The sequence below is a fragment of the Crocodylus siamensis genome, chromosome 8 (genome assembly GCF_052110815.1).
Source record: "Crocodylus siamensis isolate JL-2025a chromosome 8, ASM5211081v1, whole genome shotgun sequence".
Taxonomy (NCBI): Eukaryota; Metazoa; Chordata; order Crocodylia; family Crocodylidae; genus Crocodylus; species Crocodylus siamensis.
Genome location: NC_143402.1, coordinates 54,480,285 through 54,502,980, shown reverse-complemented (window position 1 = coordinate 54,502,980; position 22,696 = coordinate 54,480,285). Strand labels below are relative to the sequence as shown.

Genomic DNA, 22,696 nt, shown 5'->3' with positions numbered 1-22,696 from the left:
AATGGAGACAACAGAGGCCAATGTTCTGCTACTGTGTGGCTTGATAATGTATGCTCAAGAGATCCCAGGAAGAGGCTGCACCCTTTGCTATAGAAGACAACCCCCCAACCCCTGCTCCCCGAGTCCTTATCAATCTGGGCAGGCTGTAAAATTCCTCCCCCCCCCCGCGTAGAACCTGGGCATGGCTGTGCCTGGAATGTCTCCGAGCAGTGCCTGCCCAACCTCTTCTTGAACATCTCGTGACAGGGAGTCCACAGCTTCCTTGGGTGTCTTTTCCACGGCCTCCCTGTTCTAACAGTGAAGTTTTTCCTGATATCCAATCTAAATTTACTTTGCTGTGCCTTCAGTCTATTGGTCCATGTCTTCCTCTGGAGCAAGAGAAAAGGTGTTTTCCTTTCTCTTTCTGGCAGCCTTTCAGGTATTTGCAGGCTGCTATCATGTCCCCTCTTAAGCACCTCTTCTGTAAACTGGACATGCCCAGCTCCTACAGCCTCTCCTTGCATGGAGGTGACCTACCAGCAGCCTCTCTTGTTCGGTGGGGGGAGGGTGCATTGGCTAGCAGGACCCTCCCCCAAGGCTGCCTGGTCGTCTCCTCAAAAACACAGTACTCCCAGCAAGTGTTTGGCCCATTGCAGCTCATTGTGGCCTGGTCAGGAGACATCCCTCTCCCCTCACCCCCCAGGTCAGGCAGGGACTGGCTGTGCCCCTGTGTCTGATCCAGACAGTGTCTGGGTCCAGCACTGCTGGAGGAGTCCAGAGGGGGGGTCTCTGCACCAGCAGGGTGTAGCAGTCCCTCCATGTGCTGCATGGCAGCCCAGCAAGATGTGGGAGGGAACAACCTGGGAAGGGTGGCAGGTGATGGGAGGCTTGGGGTGGAAGAGTCTGGGTGCTACAGGCCCTGTAGGTGGTGCCAGCCCTGCCTGGGGTGCTCAGGCCTGCTCTGTTCTTTCCCACAGGACACGGCCCTGACATCTGTGCTGCCCAGCATCAGGTACCTTGTGGAGGACCAGTTGCAGACCAGCATGGTGAGTGGGGACAGGGCAGCTAGCGGGACCGAGGACCAGGAGTAAGTGCAGCAGCCAGAGCCCTAGGAGCCTCTCACTGGGGGCACATAGAGCCAGGCAGGAGGTTGTGTCTTCTCCCAGCAGAGCAGAGCTGCAAGGCTGGTGGGACTGTTCTGGGGGGCTCCAGGTGGACACTGATCTTCCTTCTGTTGCAGCCCAGTCTGAGTTCCCTCTGGAGCTTTTGGGCCCCCTTCTCCCAGGGGATTGTCCCTGAGGCCCAGTGCCTAGCCACTGCATCTCTCCAGTGCTGGTGGTGCCAGAGGCTGGCCCTGGGGCTCTAGCTGGCGCACAGGGTGCAGCTGGGCCTTGGGGCTAGGAGGGGATTGTGCTTTGAGGTTCTCCCAGCTGTCTGGGGCTGTGCCCACTCCAGCCCCTCTGGGGAGGAGCTGGGGGGGGGTGGTACCAAGTGTGGGACTGCACAAGCAGCTGGTGCCCTGCTCTGTGTGTAGCCTCTGCTTGGTGCTGTGGGAGCATGGTCTGTGCAGGTCCCTGCTCCCAGCGTGGGAGCAGTGCCCATAGGCAGAGTCCTGGCATTTCTCATCAGCTCTGCCCTGTCCTGCTATCTAACAGCTGTGGTCCCATATTCAGCATGTCTCCCTGCAGGTGCTGGGGGTCGTGATTGGGGTCAGCCTGTCTGTGTTGCTTATCGCCACCTTGTTCCTCGTACTGGTTCGCCGGCTGCGCCTCAAGAGTAAGTGCCACCTGAGCACTGGGGCAGCCCCAGCATGGTGCTCTTGGTAGCCTCTCCAGTGAGGGTTGGGGAAGCGGGGTATCAATTCCTACCTGGGCAGCCCATGGGCTTATGTGTTAGTGTGGGGGTTGGCAATCAGTATGCCAGGGTTCTACCCCTGTACCTGGCTGCCTGCTTTGGGGCCAGGCCTTTTGGGTTTCTGTGACACAGTTTCCCCAGCGGGAGGGACCTGGGATTGACTGGGAAGGACATGGAGCTCCTGGGGTCCTTGGGGTGGGGTGGGCAGGGCCCTAGGCTGGGAGAGGAGATGAAGCTTCTGTGCTTTATCTCTTGACCCTTGCTTCCTCCTTGGGCAGGGAGCATCAGGCTGGGGTGGGGCAGGCTCTGCCCCTTGCAAGAGGGAGCCTGCTGCGCCCTGGCTCCCAGCACCATTAACCCCTTGTGTCCCTGCTCTCTCCAGAGGTTCCAGCTCAGGAGACACCCAAGTACCGATTCCGCAAACGGGACAAGATGCTCTTCTATGGGCGCAAGATAATGCGCAAGGTACCAGAGGGAAATGGGGACTTGCCACTCGCTTCCCTTGGCCCCTGGCCTCGCCCTGATGACCACCCCATGTGGCTGATGTCTCTGGGTGTGCTGCCTTGTGCCCTGTCCAAGGGTCATGGCCTTGGCACTGTCTCCTGCTGCCCAGCCTGTGGTTTATTGGAGCTGCCTTCATGGTTGACCAGACGCTAGCACTGCACACAGGACCTGAGCTCTGAGGTGTGACGATGGTGCTGGGTGCTAGTATCCAGCCCCTCACCCTGCCAGGGCCTAGTATCTTTTGCTCATGGCTGCTGCTCCCTTGTGTCCTTTCATGACCGAAGCAGGTGGTGGGGATACCTGGGGCCTGCAGCTCGAGGGTTGGGTCCTGGTGTCATGGTTATGGCAGGGCATTGCTGGGGACAGCTGGCTGGTATGGAGTGAATGCTGGGAACCTGGCTAGCTGGGATCTGGCACCCATCTAGGCCTCTGGTCCAGGGGAGGGCAGCCTGCCAAGCCATGGGCTGGGGTAGGGCTGGCTCAGATCCAGGCTGGGGGCATTGGGTGGGCCTGGCTGCAGGGGGATCTCTGTGGAGGTGGTTGGATCATGCCAAAGTGGCCCAGGTTGGGAGCAGTGGGAGAGTGCAGCTCTGCAGCCCAAGCCAGCAGGAGCAGTGGGGGGGCCAGTAGTGGGAGAGGATGACATGGGCTCCGTGGCCCCAGAGATGAGCAGAGCACCTTCCTGTGTGGTACTTGGAAGGAGTCCACAGATTTTTTCCCCCCCCATGCTGTGCTGCCTGCTGCTCTGGGGAGAGAACTAGGGTCACAGTGGGAAGGGGCTTCTGCTGAGGGCCTGGCACTAGGCAGGAACTGTCATGAGGTCCCAGTCATCACAGTTCACCCTGGCCTCTCTGGGCAGGTGTCCCAGTCCACCTCGTCCCTCGTGGATACGACTATCTCCAGCACGTCCCGGCCCCGCATGAAGAAGAAGCTCAAGATGCTGAACATTGCCAAGAAGTAAGAGGTCCCTTTTGCCTTTGACGTATGAGGTGGTGAGCACTGGCTTGGCTGCAGGCTGCGGGGGAGGGGGCTGGGAGAGGGAGAGTGGCACCCCAGGACCCAGCCCTGCTGCTGGGAGGAGGCTGCAGCTGGCAGAGGAGCTGTGGAGGGACTCTGGTGTGGCCCAGACAAGTGAGATGTGCTGCTGTGGCCCTCTGCGCTGGGGAGAGGGCTGGCCTGGGCCCTTAGGCTTCTGCCCTTTGGTACCCTGGGGGCTGTTGCCCTCCAGCCCATCCTGCTCCCCCACCCCCTCCTGAATCTAGGTTCCTGCGCATCAAGAAGGAGCTGCCTACACTGCAGCTGAAGGAGCCTCCGCCCTCAGTGCTGGAGGCCGACCTGACGGAGTTTGATGTGGCCAATTCCCACCTGCCCTCTGAGGTGCTGTACATGCTGAAAAATGTCCGGTGAGTGTCTCAGGCAGGGACCCCAACCCATTCTGGGAGCCCAGCCTGGCTCCCCAGCTACATGGAGTCTAGCCAGTGCCAAGTATGGATGGGAGACTTGCTGGGATTCCCCAGAGCACCTGGATCGGGGACACAGGTGCAGCAGCAGATGCCACTGTTGCTTCATGCCCATTGCTGCAGCTTGAGAGGGTTGGAGCCTGTTGAGTGGGAGTGGGCACTAGAATCTGACAGTGTAGAGTGTGGGTGCCCGTCCCATTGCCAGCAACTCTGTCCAGCTTGCTGGGTGCCGTTGAGGGTCAGTGCAGGCTCCCTGATGAGTGGTGTTGCTGGGGGTGAGGGGCTGTGGTTCTGGATGTATCTGTATCTTCCACACTGCCCCCCCTGCCAGGTGTCTGCTTCCAGAAGCAGCACAGTGGGCTCTGGGGGTAGGAGGTTTGTGGTAAGCTAAGCCCCTGATGGGGATAGAGACATAGGGAGCACCAACAGCATTGCCACCTCCCTGCTGGGTGCTGCACCCCTAAGGGAAGCCTGGGGCCCCCAGCTACAGATGCAGGCTCCAGACAGGAGGAATGCTTTTCCGTAGGGGTCTGTACATGTCTGGGGTCAGGTCTGTCACCAGAGGGCATTCTCCAGAAAGCAGGAAGGTTGGGGCCTGAGAGCTGAAACACAGATCCCTGAGCGAGCTGGCTGCCTGAGTGGGGAGGCTAGATGGGGGCTGCACTGTGGTGTCTCTGCAGGCCCCAGGTCAGGGCTTGCCTTCTACAGGCCTGCTCTGTCCATGACTTCAGCTGGCAGTGGCCTGGATGCTCCTCAGGGGTGGGTCTTGGGATGCCTCCTACATCCATGGCCCCACCAAAGCCTGGGACCTCCTGGTCAACCACCTCCTGGCTCTGGCCAAGTTTTCTATCTGTCACCAGGAAGGAGGCTCTGGCTGGGAGGGTCCCTGGGCACTGTGGGGCCATTTTCCTGGACTTTCTTTGGTCCTGTCCCCAGGCAGAGCACTCCTGGGCAGTAGCTGCCAGCTGTTTAGATGCATTTGAGAGTTGGTGGGCACTGTCTGGGGTGCTCTGTTCTGTGTCCCCCAGGGGTGCACTTGTTTTGACCCTCTGACACACATGCACGTTCCCTTTTTGTCACATTTTTTGTCTCCAGTAATCGGTTGTTTTTTTGTCTTCCATTTGGCCCCTAACTAGTGGGGAACACTAAGTAATGCAGTGGGCCATGGCCCACGGCCTGGACGATTAACAAATGGGCCTACCTGCCTTGCTGCTGGCAGGCTGTGTCAGAAGCTGATCCCCACAGGACCCGGCACTGTCTGCCTGACTGGTTGGTCATCCCTGCAGGGTACTGGGCCACTTTGAGAAGCCGCTGTTTCTGGAGCTGTGCAAGCACATGGTCTTCCAGCAGTTCCAGCAGGGCGAGTTTGTCTTCCGGCCCGGCCAGCCTGACAGCAGCATCTATGTGGTGCAGGATGGAAAGCTGGAGGTCTTCCTCACTGAGCCAGTGAGCCCACAGCTCTGTGACGGTGGATCTGGGCAGGGAGTGGGGGGCAGCTGCTAGTACTGGGTACCTGGGGGCTGGTGCTGCAGCTGCCCTGGGGGCTGCTGTGGGCTGGGGGAACATGAGGGCTCCCTGACTGTGTGGGCTGTTGCAGGATGGGAAGGAGACCATCATGAAGGAGGTGTTCCCAGGTGACAGCGTGCACAGCTTGCTCAGCATCCTTGACGTCATCACGGTAGCACCCCCCAACCCCACCATGTGGCTGCTCCCAGCCCTCAGACAGCTCCCTGCACTAGAGAGATGGGCATTTTCAAGGCCATTAATGATTTTCATAGATTTCATAGACATCAGGGCTGGAAGGGACATCGGGAGATCATCGAGTGATACCTGATGCATTGCATAAGCTGCTTCCTCTGCCCTGCTCTGCCCCTTGCTCCTGCCCCACAAACCTCCTGACTCCAGCCCTGGTTCTCTGCTCCTATATATGAGCCTGTCATCACTTCCCTTCAGGACAGGTTTATGGCACACTCCCTGCTGGTAACAGCACTGCCCTGCTCACCTTCCCCAGAACCCATGGTCATGGCCTCAGTGCCGGGAGGAGTTCCCCCTCCTTCCATAGAGCCTGGCAACGCTAGCCTGACTGGTGGCCCAGTGTCAATGATGTACTATATCAGGAAGGAGGTTCTGGTTGGGAGGGTCCCTGGGGACTGGAGCCATATTCCTGGGTTTTGTCCAGTCCTGTCTCCAAGCACAGCACCACTGGGCAGTGGCTGCCAGCTCTCTCGCTGTCTTTGAGAGGTCATTGTGCACTGTTTGGTGTCCCGAGGGTGCACTTGTTTTGACCCTCTGACCCACTAGCACATTCTCATTTGTCACCTTTTTTTTTGTCCCCCTTAGTTAATTGGAACTTTTTTTTTCTCTCGTTGCCCGTAAGTGGTGGCCTTTTGTAACTTAGTGGGCTTGCCCATGTAAAAAGGTCCCACGCAGGCCAGTGATGGCAGCACTGGGAGCCTTAAACGGTGGGGTCTCCCAGACTGCCTGGTGGCTCTCTTTCAGGTGGTGGTGGGGTGGTGTCTGGGGGCCCCTGGCATAGTCTGATGGGGGTGTCTCCGATGCTTGATTCTTGCAGGGACACCAGCGACCATACCGGACGGTGTCTGCGCGGGCAGCTGAGGATGCCACAGTGCTGCGGCTGCCAGTTGAGGCCTTCTCAGCTGTCTTCGAGAAGTACCCAGAGAGCCTGGTGCGCGTTGTACAGGTGAGGGAACCAGGGCTATGTGGAGGGGTGTGCACAAGGAAGCCCCAGGCCTAGCAGAGCTGCATCTGCAGAGCAGGGTCTGTGGGCTGAGCCCCCTGCTCTTCTCCTGGGCCATAGCTGCGGGCACTTATGGCCCATCTCTCTGTGGCAGATCATCATGGTGCGTCTGCAGCGAGTCACCTTCCTGGCCCTGCACAACTACCTGGGGCTGACAAATGAGCTCTTCAGTCACGTGAGTGCTGGCTGTACCACAGCCCAGAGCCCAGCCCTGCCCAGTACCCCTTCCCTGCTCCCACTTCAAGCCCCATGCCTGAAAAAATCCCTGATTTGTGGAGGCAGGGGGTGTCTCACCCACTCAAGCAGCTCCATGTGCTGTCACCAGGCTCTGCTTAGCTTCCAGCTGTGGCTTATCTGTGGCTTACAGGCTTAGCTTCCAGCTGTGGATGGAGCCAGAGCCCAGCCTGTCCCATGCTGCCAAGGGCAGCTTGTCCTGTAGGGTGGCGCTGGCTCTGACCCGGTGCAGAGGGAGGGTTCCCTACCTCCCTTGTTGCCCGAGCCCAGTGATGCCAGTACTGGCTGCCATTCTTGCTGCCTATAGGCATTTGGGGAGGGCACCCTTCCCATGTGGTTTGGCAGGGGCTCAAAGACCCTGGAAATGAGCACTCTATGGCCAGAGATGGGAGATGCCCTTGACATGCTGCACAGCTCTCTGTGCTGGGCCACGGGCCGTCTGCCCCAGGGGTAAGGACTCTCATGGCTCCTACCCCACCCCCATTCCCAGGTCGGTGCTACTCTGGGTTCATAGTATGGGAGGGCAGGCTATGCTCCTTGCGCCTTCTATCCTTGAACCCCATGTGTCTGTCTGTCTGTCTCCCTGCGGCCCCGCCATGGTGACATTGGTGTTTTTGTGCTTAGGACATGCAACCACTGCGGCTCTTTCCCCAGCCCAGCCACACCGCGCGCACCAGCCCCATCCGGCACAGCAAGCGTGTGGCCAGCACCACCTCTGTTGAGGACTCCAAGGAGAGTGCTGGGGGCCAGTCCGACCCTGCTGGCAAAGACTTGGGTAAGGATGCCCGCCTGGGTGAAGCATGGCTGCCTGGAGCCCCAGTACTCCAGGTAGGGATAGGACAGAGCTGCCTGGGGATGGGGAAGGACATAGGGCTGGCTTCCCTGCCCTGCCTCCCCCAGAGCTGCAGTGCCTATGGAGCTCTTCCTGCAGTTCTGGAGACAGCCTAGCCATGGGTGTCCAGTCTGAGCCCTGCAAGGGGCTGGTGATACTGTCTGTCACCCCACAGCTGATTCGCTAAAGGTGGGGGCCCTGGACACTTCCACGCCACCACTTCTGAGCCGCTGCATCTCAATGCCTGTCGACATCTCGGGTATGTCGGGGTCCTCTTGGGGGCAAGAATGGGAGTTCTGGGCAGAACTTCTAGGACCTGCCCTAGCCTATGGGTGGGGTTTTTGGGGGTCAGGTCCAGCAGTCAAAGTGGGAACAGGTCCTGCTAGCAGGAAAAGAGCGAGCAGGGGGAAGGCTGCTGAGGGCACCGTGACCAAGTCTGGCTTGGGCAGGCCCCAGCAAGCCCTGCACTGAGCCTTCTGTGGCCCTTCCCTGCAGGCATCCAGCGGGGTCCTCGCTCGGACTTTGACATGGCCTACGAGCGTGGCAGGATTTCGGTGTCACTGCAGGAGGACAGCACTGGCACTCTGGCCACCTTCTCCCGTGTATGTGCTGGAGGCCTGACCCCCACTCCCACCAGAGTCAGGCTATGGGCCTGGCACCTGCACAAAGCTGGACTGACCCCTCCATTTCCCTCAAGGGGCAGAGGACATTGGGCCTGGGCCAGGGGGTATTCACAGACAGAGAGAGGGTGCAGTGCCTGGGGAGGTGGCATGGGGGTGGGGGCTGCTGCAGCCTCTCTGTCACTTGGGCCAGGCTGCATGTGGCCAGGAAGGAGCCTGGCACAGGTCTCTGGGGCTGGCTTAAGTCTCACTTGGGCTCCCAGGGCTGAGGGAGCTGGAACTGAGCACCTGAAGAGGTGAGGCTGGCCATAGTTTGGGGGTTTTGGGGCATGAAGTAGTGCCCCCTGGGGTCCAGGTGACTGTGGTGGCAGGGCCCAGCGCCATTGCTGCAGCAGGCTGAGCCACTCTCTCCCCACAGTCCATGTCCCATGAGCCTAAGGAGCGTAAGTCAGTGACGGTGGAGGAGCAGCCATCTGGTGTCTACCACTACAACTACTGTGAGGATGACTCAGTGGGTGGTGACTGCCCCTTTGGGTCCTACCAGGGCAGACAGACCAGCGCCATCTTTGAGGCCGCCAAGCGGGAGCTTGTCGAGCTCATGAAGATAGAGGTGAGGGCTGGAGCCCTGTTGCAGCAGGGGGCGGGGAGTCTGGTGCACCCCTGCTCCCACAGCAAAACAGAACCCCAGGTCACCCCCTGCTTGGCCTCTGGTCAGTCCTGCCTACAAGCGGGTCAGGGCAGGGTGGGCGGTGCTTCAGCTCATCCTATTGGGCAGCTCGGTAAATTTGGCAGAGCTCTGCCCAGGTTGGGTGCTGACTGCTTCCACCATAACCCCACCCTCCCCCATCTGTGGCTTGGCCTGCAGTTACCTAGCATGCACCAGCACCTCCCCACCCCACACTTTCCCCACCAGCTCCCAGGACTGTGGACTGTGCTCATGGCTGCCCTCTTTCTAGGACCCATCTCTCCTCAACAACCGGGTGCTGCTGCATCACGCCAAGGCTGGCACAATCATTGCACGCCAGGGGGACCAGGTAGGTGCTAGACAGGTTGTTGTGGGGAGCCCCAGAAAGAGGCTGGGGCATTGGGAAATCTGGTGCCAGGGCTTGGGCCCTTACTGTGCACCCCAGGCTGGACTGGGTCAGCTGGCCTGGCCCTGGAGCTACCCATGCCATGCTCTGAGCTGCTGTCCCAGCTGTGAGTGGAGCAGGCTAGAGGCTGGCGCAGGTAGGGGCTGGGAGCAGTGAGGGATTGTGGATGCTACCTTCCCTTGTTGGGGGCTGGGTTGGGAGCATCCTCTGGGGTCCCTGCAGTCTTTGCCCCACTTCCCTTGGTTGTGGGACATCTGGTACTGCTAGGGGAGGGTCTTTGTTGGGCTGAGATATGTGCCAGGGGCTTGCGCAGGGGGCCAGTGTTGCCATGGGCATTCCTGGGAGTGTTCCCCAGGGGCTCTGGCTCTGGGAGACCTGTGGAGGGGTGAGGCTACCGTACCCATGCTGATGCCACCTCTACAGGATGTGAGCCTGCACTTTGTGCTGTGGGGCTGCTTGCATGTGTACCAGCGCATGATCGACAAGGCTGAGGACGTTTGCCTCTTCCTGACACAGCCTGGTGAGATGGTGGGACAGCTGGCTGTGCTCACTGGAGAGCCTCTCATTTTCACCATCAAGGCCAATCGTGACTGCACCTTCCTCAAGATCTCCAAGTCTGACTTCTATGAGTGAGCAGCCCTCCCTGCCCATGCCAATGCTCCCAGGGCCAGGGTTTGCACCCTCCTTACCCATACCCAGCACGCAGTCTGTAGCAGTGGTGGCTTGGTTTCTCAAGCGAAGCAGGGTCAGCTGGCTTCAGCAGGTGGGTAGGAGCCCACAGGGCTGGGAATATAGTCAGTGATAACCTTGAGTGATGACACGGGCTAGGTGTCCAGGTCCTGGAGCCTGTAGAGCTGCTGCTGCAGGGCTGGCTTAGTGGGTGAGAACCCCTCCTCCGATTTGCTTCCTGGGGTGTGTTTTTTGCCACAGGTTTGGCCCCCATGGGGGTCAGACTAGAGCCCCTAGAGGGGAAGGGCCCTGAGGATGGGTGCCCTGTGCTAGGTGCCGCTAGTGCCTCCTTGAGGGGCAAGGCTATGTGGGCTGTGCTGCCCAGGGAGCTGTGGCTATGTGCAGTGCCATCTTTTCCATGGTTGGCTCTGTGCCTGGTGGGTACTGTGGCGGTTCAGGCATGGTGGGCACCCCATGGGCATGTGCCTAACTCCCCACCTTCCCTTCACTAACCCCCCCCCCCCCCCATGCTATTGCAGGATCATGAGGGAGCAGCCCAGTGTGGTGCTGAGCGTGGCTCACACCGTGGCTGCACGTATGTCGCCCTTCGTGCGCCAGATGGACTTTGCCATTGACTGGATGGCCGTGGAGGCCGGGCGGGCACTATACAGGTGAGAGGGCTCCCCAGAGACCAGCACCTATCTCTTTCCCACCACCTGCTGGCCTGGCCTGGCCTGGCCTGGCCTGGCCTAGAGTTTTGTCTGCCTTGTGCTGATTTAATCCCTTTTCTGCAGGGAGAGTGGGGAAACTCCCTCACAGCCTCAGCCCTTCCTGCAGAAGAGGGCTTGGTAGTAGGGCTGGCCAGGGGAGACCTGCCCAGGCTGCATCCAGCTAGCACCCAGGGCATCTCCCAGTTCTGGCCATGGAGGGAGGGAGAAAGCAGCCCCTTCTTCCTGGGTGCTGGGGTGAGAGTTGGGGTGGGAGGGCAGGAGTCCAACCACCTTGCTACAAGGGCCCTCCCAGGTCAGAGGATCTAGGGCTGGTGCCATCAGCCTGTTCCCTGCCCATTCTGCCCTCCTAGGCAGAGCGACAAGTCGGACTGCACCTACATTGTGTTGAATGGGCGCCTGCGCTCCGTCATCCAGAAGGGCACTGGCAAGAAAGAGCTGGTGGGCGAGTACGGCCGTGGGGACCTCATTGGCGTGGTGAGCTTCCACGATGCTGCTGCTATCACCTGCCTCCAAGCCAGGAATGGGCTGCTCCTGGGATACAGCCTGGCCTGGGCTGCAGATGGCAGAGGAGAGCAGGAGCGGGGCTGGAGCCAGGACACTTGCGTTGTGCCCCTTGTGAGCAGGGAGTGGCGCATGGGCAGTGGAGCCTGTCTGATGCAGCCCTTGTGTTCTGCCCCTAGGTGGAAGCTCTGACGCGGCAGCCCCGGGCCACCACTGTCCATGCCGTGAGAGACACAGAGCTGGCCAAGCTGCCTGAGGGGACCCTAAATAACATCAAGCGCCGATACCCCCAGGTACTAGGCAGGCAGGTGCAGCCCCTTCCACTTCTGGCATCATGGCCTCTTCCAAGGCAAGCGCTGGGACTCTTCTGAGGCAGTGGCTGCCTGTGTCCTGGCTGTTCAGCCCTGAGGAACTTGGGCCAGGACTTGCTTCAGCCCTGATGTAGGGGGAGGGGGTGCTGGCTAGAGAGCTCCCATCTGCTGCTGGAGGTGCCTGAGCCCTCATGCCATTGGGTGATTGACAGGTTCAACCCTCTTAGAGCCTGCATTGGTTCCTGGAGTTCAGTTCCCTTCTGTCCCTCTGCATTGGGGATGTCAGGTCCAGCTGTGCCCAGGGAGCCAGCTGAGAGCTCTGCTTGCCAAGATGATGTGAGCCTCCTGTGACCTGAGCCCTAGCAGGTCCTCCCTGCCCAGGCATCTGAGGGTGCGAGCACACCTGGCATGGCTCTGCCTTGGCTCTGAGTTTTTTCACCAGCAGGGAGTGCAAGAGGCACTTGGCCACCTGGGCTGTGCCCTGTTCCCTGCAGGGTGGGGTAGCGGGTCAACAGGCCCTGGGCAATCCCCACTCCTGGTGCTGGGCAGGATGGATCCCCTGGGCAGGCTGGAACCTTCTTGGGTCCCATGTGCTCCAGTTCCCACCCCTGCTCACCATCTCTAATGGGAAGCTGTTGTCTCCCTAAGGTTGTGACCCGCCTGATCCACCTGCTCAGCCAGAAGATCCTTGGGAGCCTCCAGCAGCTGCGCGGGCCTTTCCCAGGTAGGGCAGGGGGGCCTGGCAACCTCCCTCCCTTCCTCTATGGTTGGGGCACAGGGTGCATGTGCAGAAGGCAGCCAGGATGTTCCTGCCCCTCACTGGGACTCAAGCCTGCAGCTCTCATGACTGCTGTCAGCAGAATGGGTTGGGGCTGGTGCTTCCCTGCTGTGGCTGCTGCCAAGACCAGGGGCACCTTGCAAACCCAGCTAGGGCTGTTATGGTGCCTACTGCCTTGGCAGCCACTAGGGTTAAATTGGGCCTTGCTTAGAACCAACAACCAAGCCTGGCTGCTGGCAGGGATGCATTAAGCTCCCCAACCCCATGCTGGCATGGTTTTGGGGTGGGGGCCCTGGGGGTCAAGCACTGGGCAGGCTCTCTCACCTCAGGTTGGCATGGTTGGAGGTACAAGGAACCAGTGAGCACCTGTGGGCCCAGCCTGGGCCTCGGGTTACCTCTCCTTTTGTTTGCAGGCTCTGGCCTGGGCGTCACCTCTAGCTCTGAGCTGACCAACCCTGCCAGCAACCTGTCAACAGTGGCAGTGCTGCCTGTGTGTGACGATGTGCCTATGGCGGCCTTCACTCTGGAGCTCAAGCACGCCCTCAACGCCATCGGTGAGTGTTGGCTCAGCTTCTTCCACCTACTGAGGCATGGCAGGGCTGGCTGACGGCACCACATATTCTTCCAGGTCCCACCCTGCTCCTCACTAGTGACATTATCCGGGCACGGCTTGGCTTGTCGGCACTGGACAGGTATGGAGCTGGAAGCCATGGCATGAGCTGGGGATGGTGGGGCAGCAGACAAAGGAAGGGCTAGGTGTCCTGGAAGTACTGGGGCAGGGGCAGGACCATATGGTGCAGGCTGGGTGCCATGGGGGCTGCCTGAGGAAACCCCTCTTGGCAGGGCGGGCATGCCTGGCTAGCCTTGGCCAGTGATGAGGGACACCCAGGGGAGCACTGACGACCCCTATCTGGCAGCATCCAGGAATACCGGCTGTCGGGCTGGCTGGCGCAGCAGGAGGACATCCACCGCATAGTGTTATACCAGACTGACTGCACCCTCACTCCCTGGACCTTGCGCTGCATTCGCCAGGCTGACTGCATCCTCATTGTGGGGCTGGGTGACCAGGAGCCCACGCTGGGTGAGGTGAGACCCCCTTCTGCATGCCTGCTGGCAGCAGGATCCTATGCTTCCCTCCTGGCTTGGGGCAGGGTGGGGGATGCATGCCCAGGCACACACTCCATACCACCCCATGACTGTTCCTACCCCTGCAGCTGGAGCAGATGCTGGAGAACACAGCCGTACGCGCCTTGAAGCAGCTTGTCCTGCTGCACCGGGAGGATGGGCCCAGCCCCTCTCGCACCGTAGAGTGGCTCAACATGCGCAGCTGGTGCTCAGGTCACCTCCACATCAAGTGCCCGCGTCGTGTCTTCTCCCGTCGCAGCCCGAGCAAGCTGGTAGGACCCTTGCCCCATGGCCCTTGAGAATCTGTGAACCCTTCAAGGGACCAGGCTGGTGTTAACTGGACAGGGCTTGGCCCCCATGTCACTGATGCCAGCTTGGCAATGGCATTAGGTGCATGGTTACAAAGTGCTGGGCTGAGCATGGGGCGGAGGGTCCTTTTGCACTGGAGCATGGGGGTGGTTCTGTGCTTGGGATGGGTCCTAGCAAGGCTACATGGAGCCGCTGAGCCCCAGTGAATGAGCCAGGCTGCCTGATGGGGTGGGCAGGCACCACAGGGGTGTTGGTTAGGTGGGGGTGCCATGCATGGGCATATCTAGGATTTTGAAAAGGGAGGTGTACATGGTGTGATGCATCACAATGTTGGGTTATACGTGATATCTTTCTCTAGCTAAAGAAAAACTAGAAGCTTTACCAATACGTTAGGGGGCTAGAAATGATATTATTCAGCTTAAGATCAAAGGAAATATACAGTGCATGTTCCAGTAGTTATATGACATTAAAAACCCCCAACAAATTAGGCAAAACATGGTCAAAAGATATTGTGGCATCAATCCTGTAGTCATTATAGTTAAATGTACATCTCTTATTCAGATTCATAAAACAAAATCTGGCCTTCTTGAGCAAGGCCATTTTTACATATGCAAGCACTGCAGCACTGGGTGCTTTGAAAAGCACCTGGCCCTGCAATGCTTGCAGTTATGTAAGTGGTGAAATGCGTGTCAGCACTGAGGAAATGGTGGTGGTGTGCTTTTGAACTAAAACACATCAGAGGCGCTTCAGTTCAAAAGTGCATTGCCACCATTTTCTGCACACTGATGCGCATTTCACCACTTACACAACTGTACCCACACGGGACAGCACAGTTCACCTCGGCTCGCGTGCAGAGCAGGCTTGATTAATTGAGTCTGTTCTGAGGTGGTGGATCTCTGAGTCACAGGACAGATATTTTATATGTATAAATGGCCCTTGATAGTGCCTCCAATATTTCACTGTCTGTTATTTCTACACCTCGGTGAATATGACCACATCACAGTTAAGATTTTTAGCTAGAGCTAAAAGCAGTCTGCAGGGTTGGGAAATAGGAGAGCGACATGACAAGGAATGGCTAACAGACAGCAGAACTGCAGCAAAAAGGATAGATGGATTAGAGGAACATCAAGAACATAAAAAAAACAAACCAAACAAATGCATGCAGAGTGAAGAGAGATTAACAGTGGCAGGAAGATTAATGATCCACAAAGTGAATTGAATTTCTTGGTGCTGCCTGACTAGAAATGCTTCTGCCCCACACTGGCAGTTGGCTTTAAACTTTGGATGGAGCAGAAATCCAAAGGGGGCTGTGCCTGCCCCCCTGCACCCTCCTGGATCCCCCACTGGTGCCATGGATGGGGGTAGGGGCGGCAGGGGTCTGCCCCCCTGTCTGAGGCACTCTCTGTGGCCCTTTAGCGGGAGATGTACGAGAAAGTCTTTGAGAAAAATGCTGACCGCCACAGTGACTTCTCCCGCCTGGCACGGGTCCTGACGGGCAACACCATCGCCTTGGTGCTGGGAGGAGGTGGAGCCAGGTAGCACCTGGGGGGGTGTGGGGACTCCTGTGGGTTTCCTGTGCCTGGAGGCAAGCTGGCCTGTGCTGGAAAGGGGTCCTGTGGGCAGAGTGGGGAGCAGGAGTCAGACCCCCCAGTAGGAGTGGGAGATGGCATTGATGGGGGCTGTGACACTGCAGTGCATGCTGGGAGTGCTGCCCTTGACCACAGCCAGCCAGGTTGGGGGCTGCATGGGTCAGACCAAGTCAGCTGACCCCTCTGTCTTGCCTGCAGGGGCTGCTCCCACATTGGGGTGATCAAGGCCATGGAGGAGGCAGGGATCCCCATTGACCTGATTGGGGGTACCTCGATCGGCTCTTTCATCGGGGCCCTGTATGCTGAGGAGCGCAGTGCCGTCCGCACCAAGCAGCGTGCCCGCGAGTGGGCTAAGGTTAGGAGTCGAGGGGTGGGGGTTGAGTTCAGTAAGTCAGAGAGGTACAATGCGCCCGACCCAGGAAAGCAGGGACAGAAAATGGCTCCCCCTTCCCTCAGGATGCTCCCGTGACCCCAAGGCCACCGGGGTGTGAAGGGACATGGCCATAGGCTGCAGGGCTGTGCCCACCCATCAGCCAGCAGAGCTGATGTTTGCTGTCTTTTCCAGTGTGAGGCAGGGGGCCACTGCACCCTGTGCTGAGCACAGCAGGAAGGGTCCCACTGCCCCTGCCCCTCTCTGGGTCCATTCTGCAGGCTGGGAACTGTCACCACCAACCTGGGAACACAGGGCTTCTCTCTGGGCCCTGGGCTGTCTACTCAAGTCATTGCAGAGCCCTCTGGGTTGCAGGGAGGAATCCAGACAGTGCCTGTATATGGAAATTTCTGGGGTTGGCAGCTGCCTCCAACATGTACCTGAGCCAGAGTCGCAGAAGGGCAGCCTGGGGCACGTGTACAGGGAACCAAGGGCGGCTCTGTGGGTACCACGTTGGTCTGCAGCTGCGTGCCCAGCCCCCATCTTTGGCTCCAAGCACCTGGTCCCTCCTGCTGGCCTGAGAGCCTGTACCCTGCATGTAGGGCTGTGCCTGAACCCAGCACCCAACATGATCCCAGCTGCCACCTTCTCCTGCAGAGCATGAACTCAGTGTTTGAAACTGTGCTGGATCTCACCTACCCCATCACCTCCATGTTCTCTGGCTCTGCCTTCAACACCAGCATCCACAAGGTCTTCCATGACAAGCAGATTGAGGTGGGTGAGGCTGGGGGAGCTCCCCACCTTGGTGGTGCTGATGGGGGGGCGGGGCGGGTGTTGCTGTTCTCCAGCTCTGGAGGGCTGTCCTCCCAGCACAGAGCCTGTGGGAGTGGTGCCCCAGCTCCCCTAGGTGGGTCCGTGCCCCTGCTGTACTGTGCTCTGCTCATGGGCATCCACTTTGTTCCTCATATCTCCCACAGGATTTATGGCTTCCCTACTTCAATGTGACGACCGACATCACAGCCTCAGCCATGCGGGTCCACACAGACGGTAAGAGACTCCCTTCCCCGTCCTGTGGCATGGTCAAAGTTGCTGGGCCATGACAAAACCCCCCTGCACCTTTTGGTGCTCTGCCTGATGGTCTCTGCCTCTGTCTGAGAGGGCCAGAGACCTGCCCTGTCCCTTGGGACAGCAGATGCCTGTGGGGCTGGAGGCCTGTTGGCCACATCAGGCTTTTACCACATGCTGGCATGGGGCCTTGTACCCGCTGCACCTGCCTTTTCCCCTCCCTGGCACAGGTGCCTTTTTACAGGGTGGGTCTGGCTTGGTCATGGGAGGGTACCGAGTTGTGAGCAGGGGGGGTCTCATTGTCTTCAGATGTCCCTGTGGCCCAGGACACCCCCTCACTTGTGGACTCTGGCCCTTCAGTCTCTTGTGTCCTCACACTGGTGGCCTTGCACAAGTGACTGGTGTGGTGTCACAGAGCGGTCCCAACTCCACCACACAGGGGTACCTCCTGGTAGCCTGAGGAGTTGGGCAGGGGTCCAAGGCGTCTATTGGGAACAATGGGTTGAGAGAGGTCCCTCCTCCAGCATCAGGATGCAAGCATCTGCCCTCAGCTGGGGCACAGGCTAGCCATCATGACAGCATGAGATGCAGAGCTGGGCTCCATGGACCCTCCTCTGTCAGTGGGGCACAGCGAACCTTTACTTCAACCTTCAGGGAACCCACATGCTAAAGTCCAGGGGTTTCTGCCTGCCAGTGCCTCTGCTGCCTGAGGAGAGGATAGGCCAGGGATGGTGTTGGGGTGCTGACCTCCCTTCACGAAAGATGCTGCTTCCTGCAGCTGGACCCAGCCCAGCCTGTTGGCAGTTTGGTGAGAGGGGCTTGCTGAGGCAGTCAGAGGGTCTCCAGGCCGCAGTTGAGCCCTCATCAACCAGCTCCAGCCATGTACTAGTAGCCTCAGGAGCTTGGTTGCCTCTTCTCTCACTGGCCCCCTTCTGTCTAGTGTTCCCACTACTCACTAACCCCGGTAACACCCTCACTGCATGGGGCATGCATGGGCAGTGGCTTGGGGCCACTGAGTAAGCAACCCCACACTGGACCAGCTGTGGGTGGGGAGAGGGGCATGGCTGGGTGTGGGGGCACATGGTGGTGGCCAGGGCCGGCGTGGTGTCTTTGCCCTGGGGCTGCAGTGGTGGCCAGTGTCTTCAGGGAGCGGGGTTTGGGCTGGCTCGGTCTATCTCTGCCTCACGTCTCTGCCGGGCACTGGCGCTCACCTGGGACATTGAGCCATCTGTGGGGTACACTGGGGCTAGTGTCAGCCTGGCTCGTGTCCTGCCTGCTTGTCTGTCCTCTAATGCCAACTAACCCCCACTCACCCCTAATTGTTGCGGGGCCAGCGGGCACAGGGTGGGTGGGTGTGATCTCGTTTCTCCCCAGGCTGTGGGGCCAGCTGGCTTCTGCAGGGACCCCCTCTTTTCCAAGGGGTCTCACAACTGCAGCTAGAGGCAAGAGCTGGTGCCCCATCTCCAAGGACTGGCAGGAACCCATAGCTGCCCTGCTGCTGTGCAGGATCCACCCTGCAGGGGCAGGATGTGACCACTTATGCCATGCCATGCCATGTTATGGTGTGGGGCCATACCAGGCCTCCCAGCACAGGCATAACAAAGACTGCTCAGCCTGCCTACAGGTACATAGCACCCTTGTGAGCTGGGACAGGAGCCCTGGGGCACAGGTAGGTCTGGGGGTGTTCTGTGCCTGCTGTTTGTTTGTGGCCAGGCCCTGGAAAGGGTCACAGATCCCTAGCCTGGTGATACCCACACCAGGAATGCCAGTAGTTAGGGGTAGCCAGGGCTGGTCTTGGGCTCAGTCACACTTTGCTGAGGAGAGGTCTGAGGGTCCAGTCCAACTTCAGTGCTGTCCCCAGGCAGAAGCTGGTCTGCTTCCCCACAGGAATGGTGGGAAAGGGGTCTAGTGGAGGACCATACCTTTCCTTGGCCTGCTGGCGCTGACCAGTCCACATGGAGGAGCCAAGGCTAAGCTGTGTTCCCACCTGCTGCAAGGGAGCCCCCACACATCTCAGTTACTTCCTTCTGTTGCACTTGTGTCTGTGGAGCTGCTGTGCTGAGCTGTCCTGTCCTGCTGTACTCCCCTTGTCCCTGTGACTCAGTCTCCTCTCCATCCAGCAGGCAGTGTGTGGCGCTACGTCCGAGCCAGTGCGTCTTACACCCCCTACTTGCCTCCGCTCTGCGACCCCAAGGACAGCCACATGCTTGTGGACGGCTGCTATGTTAACAATGTCCCAGGTCAGCATCTCCCGCTCCCTGCTGGCCCCCCCAGGCTGCGGGCACAGGGGCGAGACGCAGGGCAAGGCCGAGCCAGGGCGGCAGGCCGGAGCTGGTTCCTTCTTCGAAGCCATGTCCCATCCTTCCCCAGCAAGACCTGGGTCTGTCTGGTTTTGAGGGCACAAGCCTGGATGTATCCACCCTGCTCAGACACACGCCGTGCCGGCAGGGACCTCTGCACAGCGTGGGGACCCAGAGTACCATGTGCAGGCCCTGGTGGGTGCTGGGATGGAGACTGGCCATGTCTCCCCATGCTGTGCAGACACCCTGGCCCAGGCAGGGGCATGGGGCAGCCCCCGAGGGGCTCGGCGGGTCAGGGTGTCGGCTCTCCTGACTCCCTTTGTTCCCGCTGGTCAGGCTCGCTGTGGCGGTACGTGCGAGCTAGCATGACCCTTTCTGGGTACCTACCGCCACTCTGCGACCCCAAGGACGGCAACTTGCTGATGGATGGCGGCTACATCAACAACCTGCCAGGCAAGTACCTGCTGCCCATGGAGATGCTGTCAGCCGGCTGGAGCACAGCACCCCCGCAGGGCACCCCACGATGCTGCTATCATCCCTACTCCCCCTTCATGGCTCTCCATTTTCACAACTTCTTCAGCAGTGGGGGACCTACTGGGTGCCACAGGACACACTGGCACCACCTGTTGCAGTCTCTGAAATGAGCACCTTGCTCCCTAGGGGCTGCCCAGCATGTGGCACGTAGCCTCAGGTTTGGCTTCTGCAGCACAGCAGCCATGGTGTGCATTTAGGGGATGTTTGTCTGCTGCCTCTGTGTACAGCTGCAGTGGTGGCCCCCTGGGAAGGGCTGACTCCCAGACAGGTCAGGATGGGATTGTTCTGGTATGAGCAATATGGAATGGCTTGGGGGGGCTCTTCCCTGGCAGTGAGGGACCTGGGACCTGGGTGCACTGAGCATGGCAGAGTCACTCCCTGCTTCCTGGATGGCTAGTTGCAAGCCAAGTAGCAGGGCACCACCTGCAGGCCAAAGCACAGGACGGGCCGCCGTCTGCGGTGTACCTTCCCTGGGGTGGCGGGGCAGGGAAGCTGAGGGCTCTGATCAGCCCCTGGCCATGGGGCAGGGGGAGCTTTGGGCTCCTCCAGGCACAGTGAGATGGGGAAGGTGCTGGCTCTAGCCAACCCAGTCTCCCTGGAAGGCAGGTCTCTCTTTTTTTCCTGGGTGCCTGGAGCTGTGTCAGCCTCACCCACGTGTGGTCATGGTGCCTGGATGCAGAATTAGAACTGCTGGGAAAGGAGCAGCCCTATGGATGCAGCCTCTGCAGAAACCAGGCTTGCCTAGCTCCCACACTGCCTGGAGCCTCAGAGAGGCCCCTGGCCTGCCCAAATCCCCTGGCTCTGATGGTTTCCCAGTCTTGCAGGGGGCTGACACTGGATCATTCCTTGCAGGAGAGATGGAGACTTGGGTTAGGTACATCCTTAGCATGGCCTTGCCTGTTTATGATGGCTGTGCACATGGGCAGATCTCCCTGGGTGCAGCCCCTACTTGCACCCTTCCAGCTGGACCTGTGCCCCTGGGTGCTCTCAAGCCCTCCTGCTCTGTCCTGTGCTGAAAGCAGCTGTCTGTCCTGCCCAGCTCCACATTTCTCCAGGCCTGGCCGCAGCCCAGTATCTCTGCTGCTTGCCCCATCTGCTTGTAGTCAGTCTGTGACTACTGTAGAGCCAGACATCCTGCAGAGCTGCCCTGCCTGGCTTCGCTGCAGCCTAAAGTCCAGTTCTCTTGGCCTGACAGCTGTCACATCTAGCATGTGGCCTGGCTTGCAGGGTCATGGCGCAGCACAGGCCTCCCTCCTGCTGCCTGGACTGGGCTCAGAGGAGCTGAGCTACAGTTCTGCACTGGGGGTGGGATCCCCTTAGGCTGTGGAGCCCCTGCTGCCCCAGCCTTCATGTAGTGCCTGCCTCCGGACTTGACTGGTGCCTGTTGCCAACGAGGGGATTAATCAGTAGCACTGCCCACCCTGCCTGCTTGCCTGCCTGCCTGTGGGGGCCCTGTGGGAGAGCTGCCCTCTGGCATCTGTCTATCTGGGTGTAGCTGGGTCTGTGTGTGTGTCTGTCCCTGATGTGCTCTCTCCAATGCTAGCGGACATTGCCCGGAACATGGGTGCCAAGACAGTGATAGCTATCGATGTGGGGAGCCAGGATGAGACAGACCTGTGCAACTATGGGGACAGCCTGTCTGGCTGGTGGCTGCTCTGGACCCGCCTCAACCCCTGGGCTGAGAAGGTCAAGGTGAGGCCCTGGGCCCCTAGCCCTAGCCCTCACCCACCCGAGGCTGGGGCTGATGTCAGCTGGGTGCATTTGGCTGAGCAGAGGCCTGCAGCAGCTGGCTGTCTGCAGCAGCAAGGCACTAGCTCTCCCTGGGGCAGAGCTGGCTTCAGGCTGGGACCCCCCCTGCCCTGCCTTAGTGTGCCCCTGCATCCCCCACTCCAGCTGTGCTGGCCCTCTGCCCGCAGGTGCCAGACATGGCAGAGATCCAGTCGCGCTTGGCCTATGTGTCCTGCGTGCGGCAGCTGGAGGTGGTGAAGTCTAGCTCGTACTGTGAGTACATCCGCCCTCCCATTGACCGTTTCAAGACCATGGACTTCGGCAAGTTTGATGAGATCTATGTGAGTCCTGGCTGGGGGCAGTGATGCTGGGAGGAGGGTGGGACTGGAAGCCGCCTCCATCCAGCCATCTCTGGAAGCCTCAGTGGCTGGGCTGTCTCATGCTACGTCCGGCTTTCTTGGGCTCTGCAGCTGGCCCATCACCCTTGTACTCTTGCAGGAGGTGGGCTACCAGCATGGCAAAGTGGTGTTCAGCGGCTGGAGCCGTGGTGACATCATTGAGAAGATGGTGAAGGACCGGCGCTCAGCTGACTTCTATGAGAGCAAGCGCATGGATGTGAGTGATGCGAGGGAAGGGGGTCTCTCTCCAACCATGGCAGGTAGGAGCAGGCAGGGGAGCCACCCACTTCATGGGGAGCTGGGGCATGGACAGCCTTCCCCTCAGTGCAGGCCCTGTGGCCAATGGGAAGCATCTCACAGACCTGTACAGGAACGGGTTATGCCCCCATGTTGTGGGTGTCTTCTGGGCCTCCTCCCCCCCGGGCATCTGGGCTGGGGGGCACATCCATGAGGTGAGCCAGCCTGTCCTATGCCCATCACCTGCAGTTCCTCTCTCTCTAGCCCATAGTTGGGAATGGCTCCTGCCCTGTGCCCCTTTCCCAGACATGCTCCCCTCCTGGAGGCCTGGGCCACCTGTCTTGGCTCCAGCTAGTGCGGCTCTCACCTGCAGGTGCTGACGTGTCCCAGTGCAGGGTTCACAGACCTGGCAGAGATAGTCTCTCGCATCGAGCCTGCCAAGACCTACCTGTCTGATGGTTATGCTGATGGTGAGTGGGTGTGGGCACGGGGCTGGGGGAGCTTTACATGTCCAGCACTCGTCTCCTGCAAGACATGGGGCAGCTGGGGGGTCATGATAGAGTACAGTGCCTGTGCTTGGAGACCCTAGGACGGGTGAGGCTTGGCTCTTACCTCAGGGACAGTGGCTCTGGGTGCTGCCAGGAGTACATGGATGTAGGCTTGGGGTAGGTAGGCAGTGTGGAGGGTGTAGAAAGGCCAGGGCTGCGGGAGCAGGGGCC

General features: G+C 59.6%; 1 protein-coding gene across 13 annotated transcripts in view; it reads left to right on the top strand.

The window, feature by feature from the left end:
- PNPLA6 (patatin like domain 6, lysophospholipase) overlaps window positions 1-22,696 on the top strand; it is a 29,936-nt gene that overhangs the window by 5,453 nt on the left and 1,787 nt on the right. For 3 of the 13 annotated variants that reach the window (XM_090059834.1, XM_090059831.1, XM_090059832.1), the window contains 32 exons: window positions 957-1,025; window positions 1,668-1,755; window positions 2,216-2,298; window positions 3,197-3,294; window positions 3,600-3,740; window positions 5,084-5,243; window positions 5,395-5,475; window positions 6,370-6,498; window positions 6,650-6,730; window positions 7,414-7,564; window positions 7,797-7,880; window positions 8,117-8,223; window positions 8,660-8,851; window positions 9,198-9,275; window positions 9,756-9,961; window positions 10,541-10,672; window positions 11,083-11,206; window positions 11,413-11,526; window positions 12,193-12,268; window positions 12,736-12,876; window positions 12,951-13,014; window positions 13,240-13,408; window positions 13,537-13,719; window positions 15,173-15,291; window positions 15,544-15,700; window positions 16,373-16,489; window positions 16,693-16,762; window positions 18,901-19,533; window positions 21,158-21,306; window positions 21,531-21,683; window positions 21,841-21,957; window positions 22,351-22,447. In XM_090059834.1, the coding sequence (XP_089915960.1) occupies window positions 1,023-1,025; window positions 1,668-1,755; window positions 2,216-2,298; window positions 3,197-3,294; window positions 3,600-3,740; window positions 5,084-5,243; window positions 5,395-5,475; window positions 6,370-6,498; window positions 6,650-6,730; window positions 7,414-7,564; window positions 7,797-7,880; window positions 8,117-8,223; window positions 8,660-8,851; window positions 9,198-9,275; window positions 9,756-9,961; window positions 10,541-10,672; window positions 11,083-11,206; window positions 11,413-11,526; window positions 12,193-12,268; window positions 12,736-12,876; window positions 12,951-13,014; window positions 13,240-13,408; window positions 13,537-13,719; window positions 15,173-15,291; window positions 15,544-15,700; window positions 16,373-16,489; window positions 16,693-16,762; window positions 18,901-19,533; window positions 21,158-21,306; window positions 21,531-21,683; window positions 21,841-21,957; window positions 22,351-22,447 (4,297 nt within the window). In that variant the 5' untranslated portion in view covers window positions 957-1,022. Of the gene's footprint in view, window positions 1-410; window positions 463-956; window positions 1,026-1,667; window positions 1,756-2,215; window positions 2,299-3,196; window positions 3,295-3,599; window positions 3,741-5,083; window positions 5,244-5,394; window positions 5,476-6,369; window positions 6,499-6,649; window positions 6,731-7,413; window positions 7,618-7,796; window positions 7,881-8,116; window positions 8,224-8,659; window positions 8,852-9,197; window positions 9,276-9,755; window positions 9,962-10,540; window positions 10,673-11,082; window positions 11,207-11,412; window positions 11,527-12,192; window positions 12,269-12,735; window positions 12,877-12,950; window positions 13,015-13,239; window positions 13,409-13,536; window positions 13,720-15,172; window positions 15,292-15,543; window positions 15,701-16,372; window positions 16,490-16,692; window positions 16,763-18,900; window positions 21,307-21,530; window positions 21,684-21,840; window positions 21,958-22,350; window positions 22,448-22,696 lie in introns of those variants that run through there. The other 10 variants (XM_090059844.1, XM_090059836.1, XM_090059835.1 and 7 more) reach the window with 10 other exon arrangements.